At 37.1% G+C, this 24,199-nt stretch overlaps 2 protein-coding genes across 2 annotated transcripts; both read right to left on the bottom strand.

Annotated features, from left to right (window-relative positions):
• Positions 1-8,427: 8,427 nt before the first annotated feature.
• LOC110174782 (THAP domain-containing protein 11-like) lies at positions 8,428-13,582 on the bottom strand. Its single transcript, XM_020940882.2, has 2 exons — positions 13,358-13,582; positions 8,428-8,963 (listed from the first exon to the last, which is right to left on the bottom strand). The coding sequence occupies exons 1-2, from the start codon at positions 13,533-13,535 to the stop codon at positions 8,725-8,727; spliced, it is 417 nt and encodes a 138-aa protein (XP_020796541.1). The 5' UTR covers positions 13,536-13,582; the 3' UTR covers positions 8,428-8,724.
• Positions 13,583-15,838: 2,256 nt separating this feature from the next.
• On the bottom strand, positions 15,839-24,199 carry LOC110174816 (DET1- and DDB1-associated protein 1-like). The gene is made up of 5 exons (XM_020940924.2): positions 23,893-24,199; positions 21,349-21,429; positions 20,408-20,459; positions 19,019-19,080; positions 15,839-18,523 (listed from the first exon to the last, which is right to left on the bottom strand). The coding sequence occupies exons 1-5, from the start codon at positions 23,899-23,901 to the stop codon at positions 18,419-18,421; spliced, it is 309 nt and encodes a 102-aa protein (XP_020796583.1). The 5' UTR covers positions 23,902-24,199; the 3' UTR covers positions 15,839-18,418.

Genomic DNA, 24,199 nt, shown 5'->3' with positions numbered 1-24,199 from the left:
TCCTGGTTTAGTCCTTGGTTTAGTCCTGGTTTAGTCCTGGTTTAGACCTGGTTTAGACCTGGTTTAGTCCTGGTTTAGTCCTGGTTTTAGTTCTAGTTTAGTCCTGCTTTAGCCCAAAATGTGAAAACAGGAAAATACCGCCATGTAATCCATTTATTTCAACAAAGTAACTGTAATCCAATTACTACTCACTGACACAGTAACTGTAACTGAATACAGTTACTCATCATTTGTACTCTGATTACGTAACTCTGGTACATGTAATCTGTTACTCCCCAACACTGTGTAGCCTGTAGTTGCGTCCCTTTAGATAGTTCCGTTTCTTTGCTATGGTGGAACAATATCATGTCCATGAAGACAAGCAGGTGATGGACCCTCCACTAGAAAGTTACACAGTGTACCTCTAAAGTTGCACTGTGACACTTTTCTGTTGGAGGGTGCGCCACCTGCTGGTCTCATGATGGTATTGCTTTGTCTGAATACTCCATAGAAGCTTTTGAATTACATGCAAAGTTTTGGATTCCAGTAAAAGTCAGATAGTTGTGGAGATTTAAAGTCTTTTGACATTTTCCCAGAGGAAAAATGTGTTGCTCATTTGCTGTTTAATCTCTTGAGATCACTTAGAGCTTTTCATATTCGTATCATTCTGTGATCTTTTGTTTCTGGGTTACTTCTTCTAAGGGTCCCTGAGGAGCAAGGGATAAGATAAAAAGAAAGAAGACATCACTAAGACAAAGGAGGCTGAGCTGAGATCATCAGGTGAGCAACACTTGAGAAGTGAGAGGAAACAGAGCAGATCTCATCATTATTTGCTCCTGATCTCAGTTATGTCTTGGTTATTTTGAAGGAGAATTAAAGAGAATAACATGAAGATGAATCTGAGACTTTTATTATTACAGTATATGTTTATTTATTTAATGAGACAGAGACAATGCACAATATATGTACGTATATATAATATACACTAACAAGAGAGATGCTTTGTACCTGTCGTCCCTGGGCAGGTTCATTGATTAATTGTTTTTAATTGACCTTAGTGTTCAGCTCTTCTTTCTGGAGACCTGTAGCATGTTTTGGGTTGATGGGGGAAACCGGAGCACAGGAAACCCACACACACCTGGGCAGAAACATGCAAACTTCACACAGAAAGGCCCAACCCAGGATCAAACCCAGAACTTTCCTGCTGAGAGGCATGAGTGCGAGACACCTATCGACCGTGTCATTATGAGACAAAAAAAATAAGGATATCAAATTGAGACATATTTGAAAGCAGCACAATATATTAGATTTTTCTCTTAGCTGAGCTCAAGAACAGAGACGCTGTGAGAGAATTTAGAGACTCATACAACGCTCACTGAGAGACTTACTTATTTCTCAGCAGAGACATTTGAGAAGAATGAGAAAACCACTTTGGTCTTGGGTAGTGCTCAATTATATCTAGGAGATGTAAATGTGACATAAATAAGATCTCATCTTTAGTTTTGCTTTGCTATGGATTGGAACATTCCAGGTAAAACATCTGCAGGAGGTTAGTCCATATAGAGCAGACCTGGAGATTATCCAGCTCCTGGGCCACATACGGCCCTTTGGTCGACACTGACTCTGACCGGCCCGTTTAAGATCATTTGGAATTACAAATAAACATATTTTATCATTTTACCTCATGCATGGACTAAAGCTGCATTGCTTTTATTTTAAAGGTGTTTTTTTTTTAATGACATGTTTGTAAGGTCACAATCTGAGCAAGGTCATGTTGCTTAGTCAGAACATAAGCTCTTATCAGTCTGAGCAGCTCATCTAAACATTGATATTTACTGCTTTTTATAAAGAAATACTATTAATATTCAGAACTGAGTGAAGCATTTTGGCCTCCACAGTATTTTGTGTTTCGCATGTGGCCCCATGGAAAAAAAGAACTGCCCACCCTGATATAGAACTTACTGTCTGTCGAGATCAGCAGCCCCATGCAAAATAATAATATAATGGTGCAATCCACAGCAGCTTCTTTCCAGAATAAGAAGAATACAGACTGCACAGCTCTTTTAAAGCGTCCCAGAGAATCAGTGCGTTGCAGACTTGTTCATGTGCATTTTAAGGCAAGACAGTTTTATTTGATTCAAAGTGTTTTACAGAATAAGAAAGACATTATTCAAATCTGAACACAAACACATCAAAACAGAAATAATAATGATCATCATAAAATTAAAATAAAAAAGAGAGAGGCATTAAATGAGAGAGAAGAGTGCAGAATGAAAACCTTTCAGTTCATTTTACACAAATCAACTCAGTTCATATTCAATTTTAAAGGTTCACTGTGTAACGTTTTATTAGGGGTCCATCACCTGCTTGTTTCCATGGAGATGTCATTGCTCTGTCTGGAATGTTCCACAGTGTGACATTAAACACCTCTACCTACATTTATTCAATTATAGGTGGTTTTATAGCTCAAAATACTTACAAAAACAGGGATTCTGGCTGTGAGCAGGGTCGCCTCTCCACAGATCTGACCTCTAACTGTCTGGTCTGGTCAACATGAAGATAGAAAGGTTTAATACCATACTGTGGAACATTCCAGACAAAGCAAGAACATCTCCATGGAGACAAGCATTTGACAGACCCTCCACCAGAAAAGTTACACACTGCAGCTTAAATTTTTTAGAGGCAAAAATGGGCGGAGCTGAATAAATATTTAAATGTGTGTTTTATTTTGCAGTTATTCTCTTTCTTGTTCTAAAAGGGTTGTCAACAGTATCAAAAATCAGCTGCTAATCGATACTGATACTAATATCAAAGTATCAACACTAAAAAAGTCACGTTCCCAGGACAGAGATGAGCCTTTCGTGAACAGCTTTTCACCCAAGAATGATTGAGGGATTACACAATTATTATTTATTTATTTATTTATTTTGGTCACAGGTATATTTTGACATTAGTCATATTTAACATACACAGACCGAAAGGGTGGAGGCTGCCTTTTACCCTTTATTCCTTTATCAGAGCGTCTTGACACCAGTTCATCTTCATAAATACAGTGAGAGCAAACAAAACAAACCAGAAACAGAACAACAAAGTACTACAGCACAAACTAAGTCTCATAATTCATGTATCTGTCCAGAGATAAACATTTAAACTTCTTTATAAAATGGAAGAGACTGGTGCACAATTTGAGGTTTTCTATACATTCTTCCAGAGCTCCAGCCCTTTAACAGATTTACTAAATTTCATAATGTTTGTTCTAATTTTCTTTTTGATAAACATGGTCGTGCCTCTGAGCTCATATTGGCTCTTTCGGATTTTGAACATGTTCTGTAAAGATTTTGACAGGAGATTGTTGTTTACTTTGAACATGATTTTCAGAGTATAAAGGTCGACTAAATCATAAAATGTCAGAGTTTGAAGGTTTATAAATAATGCATTGTTGGCTCATTTTAAGATGATAATGTGAAGCTCTTATTGCCTTTTTTTGCAAGGTAAAGACTGGATTTGTGTTAGTCTTATATGTATTGGCCCAAATCTCAATACCGTAGGTTATGTAGGGCATTACCAGCGAGTTGTATATAATAAAAATACTTTTTTAAAATCTAGAATATATCTATATTTGTATAGAATTGCGATCACTTTGGATAACTTTTTTCAAATTTTATTTATGTGTGATTTCCAGTTTAAATATAAGACCACATGGGAATGATAAAGACTAAAGTACTTTTATCTAATGCTCAAAACCACATTCTGTTGGTTAAAGAAAGTTTTTATTATCATAGCGTTATCAAAATCAGTATTGAGTATCGAGTCTATTTCAGTATCGTGAAGAAACTACTTTCCAATAAACAACATGAGCATTTTTACAAAAAGTTTATTTCGAATCAAAGACTAAATATAAAAGGACAGTATTTTATTTTAGTTCAACTCTCCTCTTGAACAACTGCAGAGGAAACACAAAAAACACACAAAAACACACCACAGAGAAAAGTAACAGCGACTGATTTTCACAAAACAAAACACAATATTTTAGAAGTGCTGTGTTATATTTTCTCCTCTGCAAGGCCGTCTTGTGGAGAGGGAGAAGCTGGTTTCCTTTTGTACATCAGAAATTTGGAGCTGAGCAAGTTCAAGTCCAAACTGTCCTCCAGAAGTACTCAGTAAATATATGTATATACTGTACACGCAATAAGGCCACGTGATGAATCCAAAACACTAGTGGGAATATTTTCAGCCTGTGTTCTTGTCTGAGTTGCACAAAACAGAAATGAAAAAGTATATGTTTTTTTTGTATTTATTTACTATAACTGAAGTAGAATGGTGATACATTTTCTTAAACTGTTATCAGAAAATCACTGATCACTGATACTGGGCTTTTAATGTTTTTGTTCTACTTCCAATGACAAAAGAAAAGCCGTGAATCTCAAAAGGAAACTGTGTTCACATTCAAGAACATTAAAGGGACAGTTCAGAATTTTGGACATAGGGCCTCATTTCCTCGTGATCCAGAGTGTTGGAGACGTGTGGAGACACTTTTTGAAATATTCCATCCAGTCCTTGTATTTGCAGAGGTCACTGGTGTTAGACTAGTGCATGTCAATGGTCATAGTTCTCCTGCTGCTAAAAACACTCTTACCCACTCCACAATCAGTGTTGGGAAGGTTGACTTTTAAAATGTATTCCCCTACAGATTACAGATTACATATCCCAAAATGTAGTTTGTAACATAATCCATTAAATTACTTACAGTGAGTAACGTAATCTGAATACTTTGGATTACTTGATATTGTAATGTCTTTTTTTTTTTTTTTTTTTTATGCACCAACCACATCCTGAAAATTCTTGATTGTTTTCTTCAAATTGTCTGTTGAGCCCAAGTCTCCATGAACAGACCTGTGTTTACTGTAGAGAAGCAAAGACTAAGATCTTAACACAAAAAGTTTTATCTGCTAAAAGAAAATAAAAAGCCCAGTCTTTCCTTAACCAGATTAAAAATATTATTGATAGAAAAATGATTTTTATATGAGATCACTGCTGCCTTAAATGATGTCCACCTACTGTTAGTGTCATATTGTTTAGACCTGCTTTTGTTCTAGTTTAGTCCTGGTTTATCCCAAAATGTGAAAACAGGAAAATACTGCCATGTAATCCATTTATTTCAACAAAGTAACTGTAATCCAATTACCACTCATTGAAACAGTAACTGTAACTGAATACAGTTACTCATAATTTGTACTCTGATTACGTAACTCCGGTACATGTAATCTGTTACTCCCCAACACTGTCCACAAATCACCAGAGGAAAATCTATTATTACACCAGACTGTCCATGTGAATGTCTGTGTTGATAGAATAATGTTTGAAATAAAACTAACTTTGTATTTGAAGGATTTCTGTCTGAGCAGCAGTGAGTTGTTCTTCCTGATAGAAATCTCGACAGCGGCGGACTGATATATGAGAAAATAGTCCCTCAACATGCGACGATTCATGTGATGCAAGGTTAGTTTTATTTCAAACATTATTCTATGGACACAGACATTGACATGGACAGTCTGGTGTAATAATAGATTTGTTTGGGGTGTTTTGTGGAGTGGGTAAGACTGTTTTTAGTGGCAGGAGAACTATGACCATTGACATGCACTAGTCTAACACCAGTGACCTCTGCAAATACAAGGACTGGATGGAAGATTTCAAAAAGTGTCTCCACACGTCTCCAACACTCTGGATTCATGAGGAAATGAGGCCCTATGTCCAAAATTCTGAACTGTCCCTTTAAAATATTATATAAATAAAAGACATTTGTAATTATTTTTTACAAAAGTGAAAAGATAATTTATTAACTTTATCACAACTTAAAAGTGCATTGTGTAACTTTTCTGGGCGAGGCTCTACTGCCTGCTTGTCTCCATGGAGATGTTACAGCTTTGATTTGATTATTCCACAACATGAAAATAAATTGGTTATCACAACGCAGAAGTTAATGGTCAGATCTGTGGAGAAGCAAGCCTGCACAAAGTAAATAATTCATGTTTTTTCAAGGTAACTTTGAGCTATAAAACACCTGTAATTGAATAAAAGCAAGGCAGATATGTTTAATGCCGTACTGTGGAACATTTCCTGCTAAGAACTAACATCTCCATGGAGAAAAGCAAACAGCGGACGCTCCACCTTAAAAGCTCCACTGCATCTTTAACTTCATATTCTGGGGAAATATTGTAATTTAAATCAACTGTTGATCGTGTCACATAGTCAAATATAAAAAATACATTTTCAGTGCAATAAATATTAAATACAAATAAAAACATTTGCAGTTTGACCCTGTTAGAGTAAGATTAAATAGTCACACAGGCCTGTAACTTCTAGCTTTTATCATAAGGCGAACGATTTAACAGTAATTTGGGCAAAGACGTGTGACTCACTTTTTACAAACTTTGCCAACGCTACAAATAAATCTTATTTCCTTCCACTCCACTTCGAGCATCTGTCTTTCATTTGTCTTCGACTCAAATTGTCCAGATCGCATTCATCTCTGCACCACCTTCTGTTTGTTTTGCTGTAACGTAACTCGAAATAAAGATCATTCTGTTTTTAAAAAGTGCAGGAAGAAAACAAGATGTGCAAATCAGAGAATACAAATATGAAGTACTATTTATAATATAAATCCAATCCAACCAATATCTGTTTTTTCATGGCCGATGCAGATACAGATAGTTTAGAAACCAGAGCAACCGATAAATGATAAGCTCTGCCGATATTTGGAGTCAATTTTAATTATTTTCCTCAAATTATTACCTCATCTGACTTTCCTACAAACAGCCTTGTTCTTTTTGTTTCGTATAAAGTGTTCAGATAAAGCTTTTGTGGATTCTTTTGGCAGGTGGTTGGGCTCTTGGAGACTGAAGGCAGATAAAATAAATACATAAAAGTGCAAATATCGGCCCACGGGTCTATTTCTAGTTTATAATGTAAACTAAAAATGCTACAGAAGGAGTAAAAAAAATAAACAAACTTGAAGGATAATCTCTCAAATATAAGGTTATAAAGTGATAACAGTTCATTTTTACAGTACATTCACGTTTTGTGCGATACATACTTTGCAGCTGATGTCGACGCTGTGTCTGAGGCTCTGTTACTCAAGTTAGACTTTAATCTGAGCTTTGTTTTAACACAATTTGACCAGAAAGAGGTGGTTTAGTTGGAAGTACAACACGTGAGCTGATTTGTGCTGTTAAACAAGTCTCTCAAAAACTCATTACAAAGAGGCTAAAAACAGGCCCATAAACGCTCGTACTGATCACAGACTAGTGAAAATGTGCTCTTTAAATCCATTTTGTGGTTTTTCTTAAGTTTTTTGGCAGTGTTTGCTCATGTGTGCATTTGGTAACTGTTGAACATTACGTCCTAGACATACAGGCAGAACACCTCCAGCGCGATGTCACTGCAAAGTATCAATAGAGGCTTTGCACCGTCACGTGTCCCCATGGCAACGGTACCTACGCCGCCATGACACCGGGCACACTATGTCATTGACTTCAGCAGCATCGGAGAAACATGGGCAGGTTTTGTTGTGTGTTTGGTTGTTCTAGACGCTCTGAAAGAGATAAAACGATTCATTTCTTCATTATTCCTCTGGAAGTTATTCATCAGGATCAAACAAGGGAATTATCAAAGAAAATACGTGGATTATGGCTAGAGAACATAAACCGCAAAGAGATTTCCTATGGTACCATCAAGACACCTGAAGTTTCATCAAGGTATTTGCGATTTAAATTGTTTCAAAGTTTATTTAATGAAAGAAGCACATTTACTGAACTCAAATGTCATTAATTTATCCAGGAAAACCTGCACTAGTTTACGATTCAACGAACCCACACTGGGCTCCTATGATCAACATGACGCACGAGTCGAAGAGTCTGTGAGACGAACCTCGAAAGAATCGGACATGAAAAGATCCTCACGAACGTTAGAAAGATCCACTCACAAAAAGTGATTCATTCTAGAAGACATAGTTGTGAATAAACAAGACAATAAAGAAAACATGGTCCTACGACGAGTGACATGTTTATATGTGCGCTGGAAGATCCAGTTTCTACTGCCACTCACACTGCAAATGTTTTCTTTTTACATTTTAGTTCAGTAAATGTGCTTCTCTCATTAAATAAACTATGAAACTATTTAAATAGCAAATACCTTGATAAAAATGACGTGAGTGTGTCTTGATGGTACCACAGGAAATCTCTTCGCGGTTTATGTTCTCTAGACATAATTCCTGTCTTTTTTTCGATAATTCCCTTGTTTGAGCTCCTGATGAATAATTTCCAGAGGAACAGTGAAGAAACGATTTGTTTTATGCCTTTCAGAACTTCTAGAACAACCAAATACACAACAAAACCTGCCCATGTTTCTCCGATGCTGCTGAAGTCAGTGACATAGTGTGCCCGGTGTCATGGCAGCGTAGGTACCGTTGCCATGGGGACACGTGATGGTGCAAAGCCTCTATACTAACTACATTTAAAGGCACATTTTAGCACATTTTTGTTAGATTGCCAACAGCATTTGAAAATTGTCTTCTGTAAAAAAGAAAAGAAAAAACTTCACATCTCTTCTGTCAATATCGACCACCCCTCCATTGTCATTTTGATCGGAAATAAATCACCAAAAACAGTAAAAAGCTGATATCAAAGTTATCCACGCTTCTTTAGGTCACGTGACAGGAAGCCAGAGCGACGAAAAAACTGACTTTGTTTATTTTGGCATGAAGATTTTGGTTATGGCACCCTTGCTTACAGTTTTTGGTGGGGGTTTGCAGTAGTTATGCTCAATATTATTGTTTACATTTTCCGTATATTCCGGCCTTTTCCGTTTGGCCCACTGTCTCCGGAATCGCTCGAAGCTGTTGACGATTTTCTGCTGCTGCTCCGAAGTCTGACAGGGGAACAGGCTCGGGACGTAATCCGGGTCGTACTGGTTTTCACTTTTCTTGCCTGGAAAAGAAAGAACAAGGAAGGTTACCGTAGCGATGGGTAAAATGACGGGGCTCACAGCAGCAGTTACAGAGAGAGAGGTGACGATTTTTCAGTGTAAAGTCAATTGGACCCAAAGCTGATGAAGCCGGACGTCCCCCCCGTGAACATTTCCTATCCTCCACATTCTTATGGCGAAATTACCAATGAAAACATGCATTCTTGCTGTGACCGGGCTTGCATCTCCACAGACCTGACCTGCAGTCCAGGCAATAGCAGTTATATTCTCTTTTGAAACAGATGAGAAAAGTTTAACCTTAACTTGCCTAACCTTAACTATGTAACTTTTTGGTTGTGGGTCTGTCACCTGCTTGTTTCTATGGAGATGTCATTGCCCTGCCTGGAATGTTCCACAGTGTGACTTTAAATAGTTCTACCTTACATTTATTCAATTACAGGTGGTTTTATGTTAGTGTGGCAATTTGTACAATGAAGAGGCTCACAGCAGCAGTTACAGAGAGAGAAAGGTGACAATTTTTCAGTGTAAAATCAATTAGAGCCAGAGTTGATGGAGCCAGAAGAGCCACCATGAACACTTCCAATTTGTAACACAGCAGCTAGTGATACGTCTATTTCTACACAAAAGTGCTCAAACTTTCGTTCCTATGGACAAGAAGCTGAAAGTCGTTGAATCTAACTCCAGATTATTCGGATGTTTTTGTTTTGATTGTAGCAGATTTTAACTGGCTATTCATAGGTTTCTGCTTCCTCTTCTGTGTATTTGAGGACTTAAAATAAATTGTTTAAACTGTTCATCGCTATGGCAACACTCCTAATTACTCATCATTCTGAAACCCAGAGTATCCAATCCAATCCAACTTTATTTGTAGAGCAAATTTTAGAAACAAATCCGTTTCCAAAGTGCTTCACACAGCAATATTCAACATTTAACTCTAAAAAGGTAGCAGAATTATCGTCCAGACAAAAGAAACTAAAGAAACAATAGATAAAAGAATAATAAAATAGATAAAAGAATAATAAGAATGTAGAGTAGTGCAGGATTTTGTACAGAACTTGCCTATTGATATTTAAAGCCACAGTAACACCCTCTAGCAGCCGATAACCTAATAATTTGAATGTAATAAAGCCAATAATGTAATAAAATGTCTGAACCAATAACGTAATAACCTGATGACAATAATGTAATAAGTTATTACATTATTGTCTTGTTATAAATCTGCTGCCAATAATATAACAATTGTAATAATACTTTCTTAATATCATTTAAAGGAAAAGTATGTAAAAAAAATAACTGTAAATTAATTACAAAATGACCCCGATATATCACCAGACATTTAGGAATCATGATCATTTCAAACACTTTTATCAGCGACCACAGTAATCCAGCCTGAATATTCTCTTTCCCATGGAAATTGCAGCCCTCAGTTTATGTTGACGTTGTCATTACGTATGTGTATATTCTATGTTTTGGCCTGTTGCACCACCTCCACCTCCACCTCTGATTTCACAGTGTGACACTTTAAATTCATCTAATAAATCTGAAAGGATTAAAGGAACAGCAAGTAAGTTTGTGGCCAAAACTGGTACTGCAATCACGTATGAAATACTGCAGAGCACAGTATCCCCTCCCCAGACAGGAGGTCCCCAGGTGGGAGTCCAAAATCAGAGGTGGAGGTGGAGGTGGTGCAACAGGCCTAAACACAGAATATACACATAATGACAACATCAACATAAACTGAGGGCTGCAATTTCTATGGGAAAGAGAATATTCAGGCTGGATTACTGTGGTCGCTGATAAAAGTGTTTGAAATGATCATGATTCGTTAATGTCTGGTGATATATCAGGTAATTTTATGATTAATATACAGTTATTTCTTACATATTGTTCCTTTAAATCAGAGGTGTTCACACTTTTTCAGCATGTGAGCTACTTACAAAATGACCAAGTCAAAATGATCTACCCAATACAAAGCCAAACAAACTGCACTGAAACACTCTGTGCCCCTTTTCTGGACCCTCACCCACAGTTTGAGAACCTCTTCTTTAAGAGAACTTCCTCTGGCACAAAAAAAAAAGAGAAAAAGTGAAGGAAGATTTTTAAACCTGTTTTTTAAAGTTCCAAACTGGAGTTACATTCTTTTCTGGTTTTGCAGTGATATTTACCAGCCTCTGCACATTTACCAAACCAAACGCACATCGTGACAAACACAGATGCATTTGTCACTTTTGTTAGACAAACTTCAGTCAAATGTGGCAGTAGGTCTGTTCTGTAGATCCGCTCTATGCTGTAGACCTGCTTTGTGCCAACACTGGAACACAAATTTAGACTGGTTTTTGCTTCACGTTTGGTCTTGCTCTTCTAATCAGCCGCACTGTGGGAGGGGCTTGTGTTCGCTGTACGCAGGAAGGAGCGAGAGCGTGAAAAGGCGAGGGGCGGCGTGCTGACGTGAGGCAGATGGACAGGTAGGATGTTTAGGAAGTTGAACCTGCCCTGTGATGCACGCTGGTACACGAGGGCACACGCTGTCGCAGACGAGCCGTGCATAGGGAGCGTGTGTGTTTGTGATGTGCCGTAGAGTCTCCGCGGGTTTCAAATGAGCGCACAGGCTGCACTGAGACGCCCCACACGCTCCTGCACCCGCTACAAGTTTATTACCAACAGCAGCGGCCGTAATGAAATATGATCGCACTTGTTGAGTGTCAGACCTCGAGTGAGAGACAAGACCGAGTCCAAACGCGAGTCGAGTACTAAGACACGGCGATCTACCCACACGACCTTGGCGATCAACTGGTAGATCGCGATCGACGTATTGAGCACCCCTGGTCTAAATGATATTAAGAAAGTATTATTACAATTATGACATTATTGGCAGCAGTTTTATAACAAGCCAATAATGTAATAACTTATTACATTATTGTCATCAGGTTATTACGTTATTAGTTCAGACATTTTATTACATTATTGGCTTTATTACATTAAAATTATTACGTTATTGGCCATTATTATGTTATTGGCTGCTACACACCCAAATATTTATAAAATCTCAAAAACCAGGTGGCAAACCCTTCATGACAAATATGTGCACCTTAAAAAATAATTGTACACCTACTCTGGGTTTCATATGCATATGTTTCAACTTCCCGTTTATCCATGGATTTCAGAATGATGAGGAATTAGGGCCATTGCTATGGTGATGAACAATTAAAAACTAAATATTTAATCTTTTCAATGAGAAAAAGTCCTTCAAATGTTGCATATGTTGAAACTCATGAATAGGCAACATTTCAGAGCATTTTCCACCATTCAACAGACTGAATTACCTGTTACTATGGCAACAGTGCTAATTTTTCATCTCTCTGAAACTGAAGGATGCAACCAATGAGCAACGACGCTTTCACTTCATTAGGCAAATGTTTACCACAACAAACAGACCAAGAAAAACGAAAACACTTTCTTTTCACTGATACTATGTCTGATTTGTACAAATTTCAGTTCCCATTTCTGCCGAGTGGAGTTTCAAGTCAGTAATCAAAACATACAGGCTTAGAAAATGGTCAACATGTCAAAGATGAGCAGTTAACAAAAATAAAAAATGACAGTAACATATATAACTAACACTGAAAGCACTTTAATCATGTAAAGGTGCCACAGGGGTTTAAAGTAGAGCAGTCATGTCTTTTCCTGTTTAGAATGGATGCCATTTTGAGGACTTTTTTCAATTCAGAAGCTTGTATATTAATCTTATTTGAAATTGTTAACTATTATTAATAAGTGCAATTTTCCTTACGTTAAAACTCCATGAATAAATTTGCTTCCTTTTATTGCTTTTTCTTTACTTTCTTATCTTTGAAAAGTCAGCTATGTACATATTATTATTATTTTTTTCTGCTTTGAGTCAATAATCACACTGTAGAGGCTTATAAAGTAGTTAACATGTCAAACTTGAGCAATTAACACAAAATTTAAAATATAAAACTAACACTAAGAATCATGTAAAGGTGCCACAGGATCAAAAGTAGAGCAATCATGTCTTTTCCTGTTTGTAATAACCAAATGGACGTCATTTTGAGGACTTTTTTCAATTCGGAAGCTTGCATATTAATCTTCTTTAAGACTTTTTTCAATTCAACTGATCGCATGTTAATCTTAGTTTAAATGTTTTCACTATTATATCTCTGGCACGTTATTCTAATTTCCTATTGCTATGGCAACAGTTCCAGTTCTTCGTCACTTTGAAACTCGGTGTCCACGATTGTGTTTTTTGTTTCGCTTTCTCTTTCTTTTTATAAACTCAGCTCTGTTTGTTTATTGATATGGTGAATGACAAAAGTGTTTATCGTCAATCCCAGAGGAGCAGTAGGTTTTGGCTCGAGTCCCTCGCGGGTCTCCGTACCTGACACAAAGTGCTGGCTGCAGAGGCGCGTGTTGCCGTTGGGGCTCCAGTTTTCGCGGGCGATGGCGCTGATCCATCTCCGGCGCCGCTCCGGGTCTTTGGGGATGTTGTAGAAGATGATCCCGTTCTTCTGAGACTTGTTGTTCTTGCAGCCGACGGCGCAGCACACGGACGGCATCGCGACTTCCGTCCTCAAAATGGCACCAGGAGGAAGGAAGCGAGAGTGAACCATGAGCGCGCGTCACCGGACAAATATGAACACGCTGCGTGCACGTCATGTACAACTGTTTTGGTTTTTTTGGGTTTTTTTTTTTTTAAGTAAATGAAGATAGTTCTATAGTTGCTGTTTAAATACAATTGTTTTAAACAGATTTATCTGTCTTAATCATAATATCTAGCTTATGTAATTACTGGGTTTTCATTAAAAAGTAATAAAGCCTACTACAGATTAATAGTACTCATAAATTACTGTCCTGGAGATTAACTACTAACTTTAAACACTATGTAACTATGATACACTATGGGCCTGGTCAAGCAGAAGTAAACATCAAGGCCAAAAATTCAAGTTAATGCATCTGATATAAAAATGTATTGAACAGATACATATGTACTCTAGTTTATGAAACTGTTGACCTTTTTCTGTACCATTTTTGGTTCTAAAGTTCAATACGTTTTAAACAGACCATGTATGAAACATGGAACAAAAATTATTTCCCAAATTTCAAAGACCTGCAAATCATGTCAATAAATGGATGTATTTCATCATATCTTGTGTTATTCCATCTTTGAACTGTTGATGAAGGGACAGGATTTTTTAAAAAAAAAAAAGTATTTAAAATGATAAAAATTTGCTTGGAAGGACTGACATATTTTATAGAAATAGTTTCCTTTCATTTTGAAGTAATATTAAAGTTTTTGGAAGAAAAAAATGACAAATGATGTAAAATCCTGCACCTTCTACTTGTTTGCACAATTTTCCCTCTGTTACTTTTCCCTCCGTTACCATGACCTTTCTTAATAAAAAATCTCATGAGTCAAAAAGTAAGAGGTTTTTCAACCTAATCTTGTACCATATGGTAGAAAACTATATGAAGCAAATATTCAAACCAGTTTGTTAAGGATATGGAAGTGAGAACCAAGAGTTATCACTGTTTGGATTTATTGCCCAAAAAGTGCTGCATATTTCATTTCCTCCGTTACCCACATGAGTTTTAACATTTTTTGTCAACAACTTGAAAGAATATCACAGGTTTAACTTGACCCTGTTGGAGTGTAACTCTTTCCTACATTCTGATACTTTACTTATTTCAATAGTCCCTCTAGTTTCTGAATAAGAGACATTTGAATGTCAAAATTCTGCCCCTGTTTCCTTCCATTACCACTTGACTAGACCCATATGTAACTTTTTTGTTGGGGTCCCGTACTTGTTTGCTGCTATGTCTGTCTTTTTTCCAAATATGGGATTTCTATTGCAAAACTGACCAAAGAAAACATACATTCTTGCAAATTCAAATTAAAAACAGATTTTGTTTTTTGTCCCCATAACCAAGATTATGTGGATACAGATTTTAGTCCCATGTTGTCATAAATACAGAAAACAGAACAGAAACGATTGAACTAAGTAAAAAAAAAAAAAAAAAAAAGTTGTTGTTGTAATACCAGTACCTACATACATTGTACTGTGCTACATAAAGCTGCATTGTGTAACTTTTCTGGTGTAGGGTCCGTCACCTGCTTGTTTCTATTGAGATGTCATTGCTCTGATGGGAATGTTCCACAGTGTCACATTAAACAGCTCTACTTTACATTTATTTAATTACAAGTGGTTCTAGAGTTCAAAAATACAGAGAAAAACAGACATTTGACTGTGAGTGGGGTCACCTCTCCACAGATCTGACCTGTAACTTGGTCTAGGTTGGTCTCCATGAAGACAGAAAGGTTTAGCACCATGGAAGCAGCAGCTACTGTATTAGCTATGTCTATATTTCTAAACAAAAGTGCTCAAACTTTCGCCTGTAGACAAGAAGCTGAAAGTCATGAATCTAACTCCAGATTATAAAGATGTTTTTGTTTTGATTGTAGCAGATTTCAGATTTTTATGCAATTCCAGGTGGTTTTATAGCTCAAAAATACCTAGAAAAACAGACATTCTGACTGTGAGTGGGGTCACCTCTCCACAGATCTGACCTGTAACTTGGTCTGGTTTGGCCTCCATGAAGATAGAAAGCTTTAATGCCATACTGTGGAACATTCCAGATAAAGCAAAAAACATGTCCATGGAGAAAAACATCTGACGGACCCTCCACCAGAAAAGTTACACAATGCACCTTTAAAATCATGTTGATAAAATAAACTGATTTAGATTTGTGTCCTCCAAACAGAAACTACTTAACTACTACAAATAAATAAATAACAAGTAAGTAAGGCCATTTAACAATGAGGATACACTGGTTAAAAATTGATCGAAAATGATCCATTAACTTCAACATAACATTTTTTTATTGAAATATCGAAACATGCTCTTGAAACTGCAACCTGTAAAATTAAAAGGTGTAAAAATGACGTGGAGAATGAATCCATGCAGTCTACAGTTTATCTGGTGGAGCTTTGGTTCAAACAGGACAGTGTAACTGGAAGAGGGAAGACAATATCAGATCAAGCCCTGAATTTAACCTGGTCAAAAAAGTTCCTGTACAAATTTACAATATACACATTAACGGCTACGGAGAGGTCAGCTACTATTCAAGTGCCCACACTACGCCGTTTTCTGATCTGTGTTATTATGTCGTTTCCTCGTCACAAACAGACCTGGAGTTGTGTTTTGTTTCATTCACACGTTTAACGCACAAAACCTGCACATATAGAGTGAGTTCTTCTCTCAAACTGAAAACACAAATGCTCCACTTGTGTTTTTAAACTCCATACACCTTCACTAGAAACATTTGGAACTGGTAATCTCCGCTGAAGAAAAGATAAAAGGAGCTGTTAACTTGAAAACTACCACGTGACATCACAAAGTGGAAGAGAGCATTTTGAGCTTTGGAGATGTAAACAGACAATTAATAAAGTGTTACTCAGATGTGTGTAAATGAAATAAACGCAAAACACAACTCCAGGTCTGTTTTTGATGAGGAAACCACATAATAACTATGGCTAAAAGCTCACGACAGTTCATTTTGCGTAATATAGGGCCTTTTAAAATACACTGAAACAAAATGCAGCCACTGGACAATGTCAGGCTAAACAACAGGGCTACAGCTTCTGCACAAATTTGGAAATATAAAAAATAAAAATGATGCATCCTATGACTTTAAGTGGAGCTGAAAGGCAAGATTAAACAGTCATGTCATGTGAAGACAGTTAATGTTTATGATACAGGAGAGGGATACAATTTAGGGCAAAAAAAACAAACAAAATAAATAAAACATAAGAAAAATAAATAATAAAAAATATATATATAATAATTGAGAACACAAATTAGGTAAATTGAAAAAATTTACATAAAATTTTTGAATTACCAGTTACAATATTTATACTGTTTTGTTATTCCTTAAAATTTAGCTTCTCTGTCAATTTTATCGTCTCAAAAAAGATTCTATTCTGAAATTTGCTTTGACTTGCCCTTCAAAGCCACTGCGCTGATGGCTCTACAATTATATTTAAAAGAAAAAAAAATCCTTTTGTTTCTTCTTCTCTGGAAACAACATTGTAAACTCAGAATATTCTAAAAAAAATAAAATAAAATACATGTCTACTTAAGGCATTAGGACAAAACATTTTTACATTAAATTTACTGTACACCACTTTCACTGTAAAACTAAACATTTTCTTCTTTTGAAATGGCAAATTAAATTCACATAACGAACACAATTTTTACAAGAAGAAAAAATTTACAAAAAAAACAAAACAACATTGTCTCCCTGGATTTCATACTGCCGCTGTGTCTTTGGACAAGACACCTTTCTCTCCAAAGTATAAACACCCACCCTCTGGTTCCAGTAACTTTCTAATTTATTTTTTCCCATAAACTTTCAGAAAACAAAAATAATATTTATTTGAAAGTTTGAAAGCTCAGGACTAAACACTAAATTAAAGGTGCACTATGTAACTTTTATTAGGGAGTCCATCACCTGCTTGTTTCGTTGCTCTGCTTCAAATGTTCCACAGTATGACATTAAATAGTTCTATCTTACATTTATTCAACTGCAGATTTTATTGCTCAAAAATACAGCAAAAAAAAAAAAAACATATCCTGACTGTAAGCAGGGTTGCCTCTCCACAGATCTGAGCTGTAACCTGGTTTGGTTTCCATGGTGATAGAAAGGTTTCATAATACCATACTGTGACAACATTCCAGACGAAGCAATAACATCACCATGGAGAAAGTCTTTGACGGATCCTCCACTAGAAAAGTTACACACTGCACCTTTAAAATCTGTTTCTGAAACTTTATAAACCACTAAGTTATTTTAGCATTTAGCTGAATCTTTTGTTTTAAATGTGTTTTTTAGACTTCAAACAGCCGCGTTATTATATATGATATTAGTTGCCACACTGCGTTAGCCTCCGCGATGCTTTTGTAGTCTCAATATTTGATTTTTTTTTTTTTAATTCTATGGGAAAAATAAACAGAAAACGTCCTACTTAAACGGACTTGGGAGAGGGTGGGACTATTGAGCTCCATTGTGATATCAGTGTAGCTTCCAACTGTCTATGTGGCAGTTTAATTATTCTGTCATAGCTGATTATTTAGTCGCACAAATGTATATCAAGTTATTACATTTGCTTCAGTGCCCTGGCTTTCCTTATCAACATAACCCTCGCAACAGTAATGCCAAACTGACAAACGGCGCGAGTGACAAAAACGTGAAATAAAAACTCGAGTGTTTACTTAAATTGACGTTTGACCGTAAAAGAGATTCTGCAATTGAAAAACACAAACGTTGCCACGGTAACAGAACCACGCACTCTGCAGTTCTGTGGTAGAGGGGCTGTGCTTCCGTGTGCTTTAATCAGCTCTGACACTGGTGCATTGTGGGTCGGGCGTGGCGTCGGCTCACTTCATGAATCCTCGCCCAGCTCTCGACTGTCTGTGCGCGCCATTTTACGAGGGGGCGCCGTGTTCTCGCCCTCTGCCGGCTCCTGCTCCCGTTTCTTGGCTGTATTCTGGAAAACAAACGAAAAATAAGTCTGAGATCATTTTCTAAGTTATTTATTGTTACAATGCAAACAACTCACCCTTATGTAACAGATAATACTCCCTACAACTACAAAACAACTCATTCTTATGTAACAGATAATACTCCCTACAACTGTACAACACTTCACAATATGTAAAAGATAATACTCCCTACAACTGTACAACAACTCATATCATCAACTGTTTCCTTATGACCTGTTAAGGGATATTTTTTATACTTACCTCCTATTTTATTTTAATTTGTACGTATACATTTTTATGCCTCATGTGACATCAGCTTCTTGCCATTTCTTTTTTGCTACTTATTTAGAATTTATTATTACCATTTTTTTTTTTTACTCTTTGTTATTATATTATATTGTGATGTGTGAGCTACTGTGTCCAAGTCATTTCCCTTGTGAATCAATAAAGTCTGTCTAAATCTAAGTCTAATTTAAGAGAGCAGACTTTGAAATCCTCACCTTTTTGTCCCACTGTTGGTGCAGATACCGCAACAAAATGTTGGTCTTCTCTGTGACGATGACTGGGAAAAGACAAGTTGCTCAGGGTTAGGGGAACTGGGGCTTTTCAGATTCTAGAATGTAATATGTCACACTCCCCGGGGACGTCTCCTATTGATTACTTTGTACTTTGCCATGAAATCTCCAAAATGTAAATTCACAAATGTTGAACCTAATCATTTCTATTCGTAACTAGACCTAAGAACTCACTGTATCCCAACTAAAACCTACATTTTAACCATCTTAATTTCAGCTAACCCCAATCTGTATCAAATAAAACATTGGACTACGGAATGTTGTGATGTCATCTGAAACCCAACGATTACAAAATACGTAAGCCTTCTACTTATTTTTAGTCTTGAAGGGGGGGTATTATGCAAGATCAACTTTTCTGAGACAAGTTATAACATTGTTTCCTCATCAGAAACAGGCCTGAAGAGGTTTTAGTCATCCATGCATGTTTAAATCATTTGGTTATCTCCCCTGGGCCCTATTTGAACGACCCTTGTGGTTAGCTCTAAGATTCTGCCCAATCCTCGGACCACAGGCCTACGTCACCCGTGCTCCCACATGACACGTTTTACATCAGTAAACAAAAACTTGATACTAGGCCAAACTGATTTTAGCCATTCACAAAAATACAATCTCTCGCCGATTTGCACTGGATGAGTCTCTTCAGCCTCTTGTTCTCAGAGTGGATCAGTCTGGTTCTTCATAGCGACCACAGACTGGGAGTGTGACGTCGCCCACAGCGTTTGGCTCCAGTCAAATGAAACTCAAGAGGCTAGCAGTTACAGGGGCGAATTTAGAGCCAGGTCCAAATTAGGAAAAGAAGAAAACAGTGAAATAAAAACAGCAGGGGCAGGTAGAACAGATTAATACAAACATTTTAAGACCACAATGGTAAGGCTCACTGCAGCAGTTACGGAGAGAGGGTTTTTCAATGAAAAGTCAATTGGAGCCAGAGCTGATGGAGTCAGAAGTGCACTTGAGTCCATTTATACAGTCTACGACACAGACTTTGGGCTTTTTTTTTTTTTTCAGCAGATACACAAGACGTTTCACTAGTTTCTTCTTTTTTGGGGGATTTTTTGTAGGACTAAAACTTGGTGCTTGTTACAGTCTAAAAATCTGACAACCCTCTTTTCCCCCTTTTTCCTACCAGTGTCTAGCCTCAAAGACGTTTTCCCAAACAGATTGATTTCTCTTTCTCTCTTTTCTCTCATCAGACTTTATGCATTCAATACTCCACACTGCACTGCACTCATTTCAAGAGTCTCTTGATTCAATTGCCCTTGTGCCCTCCATCGTGCTGCTCTTACTGTTATTTGAACAATAGAGAGCACTTACTTTGTTCTGAAGGGTATTCTCGAGTTGGAAGATACACTGACGGCCTCCGGTTCTGTAAAAAACAACAAAAGTTATATTGGAATATTATTTTATTATTTATTTAGAGGACCACTGTGTAACTTTTTGCTGGAAGCTACACCAAGTTTTTGCCTTTGGAGAGATGCTATTGCTTTGCTTGTTATGTTCCACAGTATGGCATTAAACATCACTTCAGCCTCCTTTTCATTAGAGGTGATTTTATTATTCAAAAATGCTTTTAGAACCATGCCTTCTTGTGTGATTGAGCCCACCTCTCCGCTGATCTGATATGTGTTTTGGCCTGCTTGCCTCCATGGAGAGAAGTTTAATGCCTTATTGTCCAGGCTACACATGACAAGTACATTTACATGGAGAGTAGCATGTGGTGTACCCTCCCCAAGAAAAGTTACACAGTGCACCTTTAAAGCAGTCCTATGCTCAAACAAGGAGGATTTACTTTTTTCCGCTCGACCTCAGTAAGGCTGAGTCAAAGGCACTTCACAGTGAAGTAGGAATTTTAAGGAGAAGCCACTGACTTTATCTTTTGAAGGAAATACAAAAACAAAAAGTGTACATGAATCATTATCTGGCTCAAGTGATGTCACAATACTAAGATTTCAAAATTGATTTTGATACTAAGGAATAGACCCAATATTCAGTACAGATTCTGATACCACAATGATAATAGAAACACTTATTTAGACAATAGAATGTGATTTTCAACATTATATCATAGTACTTTCTTTTATATTACCACATGGTCTTACATCTGTATGAGTATCTAGTTTTTATACTTTTTTCCTCTTATCTAGTACCTGATATTCGATACTTTTGACCACCCTATCCGTCTCAGGCTCATATTATCTACCCCTAGGTATAATAAACATACATTATCTCATTATTACTGTAATAAAAGCACTTACTGATGCTTTGCAAACTGAGTCAGCGTGGAATCTGCTGAAGTTGTTCTTGTTGTAGACTGGAAGTCCTTTTAAGAAGTCTGCCTGTGAAACACAAGGTAAACCATATGACAAAGGTGCAATGTCTTTCCTAGTACTATTTAATTGTAACATTAAGCTAACAAATTAGTATAAACATATTTACATCAGTGTGTCAATGAGTTATGAAGGACTAGTGTTGTTAGGATAAAAAAAATGTCCAATGTCGATACTAAGGAATAGACTCGATACTCAATACTGATTGCAATTTTGATTCCACAATGACAATAAAAATGTATTGTATAAAAATACAATAGAATGTGATTTTTAACTCTTTCCGTGTCGCTTTATATGTGTGTAATCCTCAGTGGACCAGTAGGTTCATAGTGTCCATGGGTGTATACTAGTCTACAGTCCCTGACAAAAGTCTTGTCACTTATCCATTTTGTAGAAACAAAAGCTTATAACCTGACTTTAAATGAATCGATTGGTTTTAGAAATGTCTCATATGAAAGCTAAAACCCTCCCAAATTATGCTCAATATACTAAAATAAATTTGCTTCACTGAAGAAAGATTGATCATTTAATGAACACAGAAAGGTCAGATTTTGGCAAGACAAAAGTCTTGTCGCCTTGTCATATGATGCACCCAATCCTAGATTACAGCCTCACCTGTGATCAGTTACTGATCAATCAATTAGTGGGTGTGTATAAAAAGAACCCCAGCACACCAGACCTTCACATCAACTGCAACTTGACCTCTGACAACATGCCTAAGATCCACCCTGAGACCAAAGTGTTAATTATCAAGAGGCTGAAGACCAGATCCACTGCTGAGGTGGTGACACCTTCAATGTGTCTCAGTGTCAAGTACAAAGAATAAGAAAAAGATCTGAAATGACTGGAGATGTTTTTGACAAGCCCAGGTCCGGCAGAAGCCCCAAGACAACTGCTTGGGAGGACCGTTTGTTGATTGGAAAATCCAAGGCCAGCCCCTTTTCCACTGCAGCAGACTCCACCAGGCCTGGTCACCTCAAGTCCCTGTGTCAACCACAACAGTTTGTAGAATTCTGTCTCGAAATGGCCTCCATGGTCCAATCAGTGCACAGAAACCAGCACTAAACAAAAGGCAATTAAAAAAACGTGTGGCATTTGCCAAGGCCCACAGCCTGCTAAAAGGATGGACACTGGAAAAGTGGCAGAAGGTGGATTTCTCAGATGAATCCTCGGTTGAATTACATCACAGCCGCCGCAAATATTACAGGAGACCTACTGGAGCCCGCATGGATCCAAGATTCACCCAGAAAACAGTTAAGTTTGGTGGCGGAAAAATCATGGTCTGGGGTTCCATCCAGTATGGGGCTGTGCGAGACATTTGCAGGGTGGAAGGCAATATCAATAGCCTAAAATATCAAGAAGTATTAGCTCCTCTTACATTCCCAACCATAAAAGGGTCCAAATTTTGAAGCAGGATGGTGCTCCATCGCATACTTCTATCTCTACATCAAAGTTTCTCAAGGCGAAGAAGATCAAGGTGCTCCAGGACTGGCCAGCCCAGTCACCAGACATGAACATCATTGAGCATGTCTGGGGTAGAATGAAAGAGGAAGCATGGAAGGCAAAACCAAAGAATCTTGATAAACTCTGGGAGGCATGTAAGACGCTTTCTTTGCTATTCCTGATGACTTCCATCAACAAATTGTATGAATCATTGTCGAACCGCATGGATGCAGTCCTTCAAGCTCATGGAAGTCATACAAGATATTAAATATGGATCTCACAGCACCACTACTTAATTCACTGACGTTATGCAACATATTTTTTTGATTATTTGAAGTAAATATATTTGTTCAATTTTCTGTAGAGTTCGACAAAACTTTTTGTCATTTCTGCAAAAAAATACTGACCTTTTTGTGTTCATTTAATATTGATTCAATCTATTCTATCAGTGACCCAGTCCAAAAAAGTAGTGACATTTATTTATTAATTTTAATCCTTTCATCTATTAGACCTGCACAAGTCTTTTTAAAACCTTAATTGTTACTCCCATATCAGTAACATTGTCCAAGGACATGCAGATGACTGTTAGGAAGATCCTTAACCATGAAAAGTCCTCAATAATGTTGTTTACTTCTAAATTTAACCTGTAAATTGGTTCTGTAGTGGACCGTTGGTCAGTTGATTCTCACCTGTTCAGATTTGTCTAGGATCTCAACTTCTGATAACAGTTTTATATGTACCAGTAACAATATTTTGGTCTCAGAAATGACAAATTATTATAGTAAATTACCAAAGTACTCATTTATCTTATTCTTCTGTCAACATTTTATGACACAAAGTGGTAAAATTTACAGTGATCATTTAGCACACTTGTGGATATTCAACAGATTGTGAACCATTTAATCAGACGTAAAACACCACGTTGTTTTTAAGAACGTGTACCATACAATAACACTAGACTTACACGGTCAGAATTGGGTATTTTCGTCATTTCTATACAAATACATGAATCTATAAAAGTTTCTTTACCTTGTCCATGTTGATGTCGGTTTCTCAAGTTTATAATCCAAGAACCATGAGGGTGAAACCTTGGTGCTAGCCTGCGAGCTAACGGCTAGCAAAAGCCTGTGTAGTCTTTTGTCGTAGCCAAGAAACCGGTTTGTTTACAAGAACCGACGCTCTTTACAGATAAGACAGTTCTCAAACTACTGCTAGATTTGATTCAATGTAACTCTAGAGCTTCATCCGAGTATAATACGCGAGTTTCTGTGGAGATATTTTAAGAAAAGTTCCCTAATTTTAGCGTCCTTCGGCTGCTGCGAGTGCGCTCTCCATT

This window comes from Boleophthalmus pectinirostris, unplaced genomic scaffold (assembly GCF_026225935.1).
Source record: "Boleophthalmus pectinirostris isolate CB_2022bp ecotype Guang Dong unplaced genomic scaffold, ASM2622593v1 HiC_scaffold_16, whole genome shotgun sequence".
NCBI classification, from domain to species: Eukaryota; Metazoa; Chordata; class Actinopteri; order Gobiiformes; family Gobiidae; genus Boleophthalmus; species Boleophthalmus pectinirostris.
Note: the sequence above shows the minus strand (reverse complement) of the source record. Positions and strands in the feature narration are given on the sequence as shown.